Raw genomic sequence first — 2,674 nt, 5'->3', positions numbered from 1 at the left:
TTTGAATTAGCTTTTTATATATTCAGTTTATATTTGAGTAATTTTGTTGTTTTTGTGATTTCTATTAAATTAAAAAAATATTTCTATATAACTTTGTTCATTCATTTTATTAATTAATTTAATAATGTAACAAATTTAGCCGACTTATGCATGCATATATATATATATATAGTTTTTATTAATATTTTGAATTAGCTTTTTATATTTTCAGTTTTTATTTTAGTTTATTTTAGTAATTAATTTTATTATTAATTTTCATTAGTTTTACCCTTAGTAATAATAATATAATATAACATTTTTAGAATATTTATAAATATTTTGAATTAGTTTTTATTTGTTATATTTTCAGTTCTAATTTTAGTTTAGGTTTGAGTAATTCTAAGTGCTTTTGTCATTTTGATTAGTTTTTTTTTTTAATATTTCTATATAGCTTTATTTAATAATTTATCATTATGAGTCATTTTAATTGCAGTTTTGATTTTAGTAATTGTAGTACTTCAGCTTATTTAGTAAAGTTAGTTGCCAAGGCAACATTTCTCATTTTCATTTAAGTTTTTCATCTAATATTTATATTTTATTTGGCTTACATGACTAAATTACATTTCCCATCATTCTTTGTTGCAGCACAATAATTATAAAATGCATAAAGCATCAATTATACACCTGAATCACATATTGCACTTTATAATTTTGTGTTAGTGAAAAATTTGAGAGGCGAAAAAGTGAGGAAAAAATACGAAATTGCCCAAAATTACAAATTTATTCTGACCAAAATCACATCATAATTACAACTTCCGATCTAATAAGTATGACCTTCCTAAGACTTGAAGGCAGCATTTCTCCTCATTGACTGCGCATGTTCTTTTACAGTTCATTCAAGATTGTGTTGTGAAGTTTACACAGAATGGAAGCTGCTTTCCGGTCCGGATCTTTCACCTGCGCCTTTGATCTGTCAATAATGTAGCGTCCTAATTGTGAATGTATATTCTTACTCAGTATTTCTACCATTTATAATGAAAACATTTTTACTTACTCTGTTAAAAAAATCTACTTTCTATCCTGTATTTTGGATCATATATTTGTACCTAATTTAATAAACTCTAATTCTGCAACTTTGACATCCCTGTATTTATAGGACACTCTGAAAGAATCTATTCCAGTCAGGATGGAGGTTGTTCTTTTGGCACAGCGGACACAAAAGTGTTCCATAACCCACAAACGACATCCTTAACACACATTCGATGGCTAGGGAAGTAATCCACCAGTGTTGGCTCATCTGTGCTATTTTCAGTGCCATGTCCCAGCTGTCCATAATGGCCTAATAATATGACACAGACAGAGAAAAAATGCCATTTTTTGCACTTTTGAAATAACAATTACCACACTTTACCTTTTAACAGTTTGGGCTCAGTATCATTTTTTTAAAGAAAGAAATTAAAGGAATAGGTCACCCAAATTTGCTGAACATTTACTCACTCTCAGGCCATCCAAGGTGTACATGATTTTGTTTCTTCATGTTTAAAGAAAGAAATTAAAGGAATAGGTCACCCAAATTTGCTGAAAATGTACTCACTCTCAGGCCATCCAAGGTGTACATGATTTTGTTTCTTCATGGGAACAGGTTTGGAGAAATGTAGCATTACATCACTTGCTCACCAATGGATGTGAATGGGTGCCGTCAGAATGAGAGTCCAAACAGCTGATAAAAACATCACAAGGAATACACACCACTTCAGTCCATCAGTTAACATCTTGTAAAACTGTGTTTGAAAGAAACAAACACTCATCATTAACATTCACTTCAAACTGTTTCTTTCAGCTAAAATATGGGCCCATAATCCATCAATTTTCTTTCTCCATTGAAAAAAACATCTCATCTGAATCAGGAGAGAAATCTGCACAGATCAAGCACAGTTTAAAAGTAGATCTAAACAAACAAGTCGGTAGATTTTGATGTGAGAGGATGATAAGAGGACGGACTTTTTCACTGGATTACTTGTGGATTATTGTGATGTTTTTATCAGCTGTTTGGACTCTCATTCTGACGGCACCCATTCACTGCAGAGGATCCATTGGTGAACAAGTGATGGAATGCTACATTTCTCCAAATCTGATGAAGAAACAATCTCATCTGGCCTAAGGGTGAGTACATTTTCAGCAAACTTTCATTTTTGAATGACCTATTCCTTTAATGCACTTATTCAGCAAAGTCACAAATGCATGAGAGACTATTTACATTGATTTATTTCTAGAAAACGAGGCAAACTCTTACCCCATCCCCAGGTGTACAGATCCCCTGTACCTACAAATAAAAAAAAGAACAAGTTAATTTAGTAATTTTGTCAACTAGCGGATTCTTGAGTTGAGTCCAGTTTATGCTGCAGTGATCAGATCTGGATCTCACTGGTGACGGCCGCTGTATGACGGGATCCACAGCTGATCCTGCTGATCTCTGACACATTAGGGATGTCCACTAGAGCTGGCAACGCTTGAATAGAAATAAACACATCCGCTTCCTTCTTTTCATCTTCATTTATGGGCTTCTCAGTGTTTCCTGCACAGTAACAGAACCATGTAGCTGTGTAGTAATACATTCATATGTAAAGTCATATTTGTGACCCTGGAGCACAAAAGCAGTCTTAAGTCGCTGGGGTATATTTGTAGCAATAGCCAA

The 2,674-nt window shown here is 32.8% G+C and overlaps 2 protein-coding genes across 2 annotated transcripts in view; one reads left to right on the top strand and one right to left on the bottom strand.

Moving 5' to 3' along the window:
* The window catches only part of LOC107676468 (calcium and integrin-binding protein 1-like), a 4,877-nt gene extending 3,759 nt beyond the window's left edge, over positions 1-1,118 (top strand). Inside the window, exon 7 of the mRNA XM_016471020.1 lies at positions 871-1,118. Within this exon, the coding sequence (XP_016326506.1) occupies positions 871-892 (22 nt within the window). The 3' untranslated portion in view covers positions 893-1,118. The remainder of the gene's footprint in view (positions 1-870) is intronic.
* A 25-nt stretch (positions 1,119-1,143) lies between these two features.
* The window catches only part of LOC107676467 (RCC1 domain-containing protein 1-like), a 3,806-nt gene continuing 2,275 nt past the window's right edge, over positions 1,144-2,674 (bottom strand). Inside the window, exons 5-7 of the mRNA XM_016471019.1 lie at positions 2,405-2,554; positions 2,273-2,302; positions 1,144-1,318 (exon numbers count right to left, since the gene is read on the bottom strand). Of these exons, the coding sequence (XP_016326505.1) occupies positions 1,161-1,318; positions 2,273-2,302; positions 2,405-2,554 (338 nt within the window). The 3' untranslated portion in view covers positions 1,144-1,160. The remainder of the gene's footprint in view (positions 1,319-2,272; positions 2,303-2,404; positions 2,555-2,674) is intronic.

The sequence above is a fragment of the Sinocyclocheilus anshuiensis genome, unplaced genomic scaffold, assembly GCF_001515605.1.
Source record: "Sinocyclocheilus anshuiensis isolate Anshui unplaced genomic scaffold, SAMN03320099.WGS_v1.1 scaffold228, whole genome shotgun sequence".
NCBI lineage: Eukaryota > Metazoa > Chordata > Actinopteri > Cypriniformes > Cyprinidae > Sinocyclocheilus > Sinocyclocheilus anshuiensis.
This window is presented reverse-complemented; position numbering and strand designations above follow the sequence as displayed.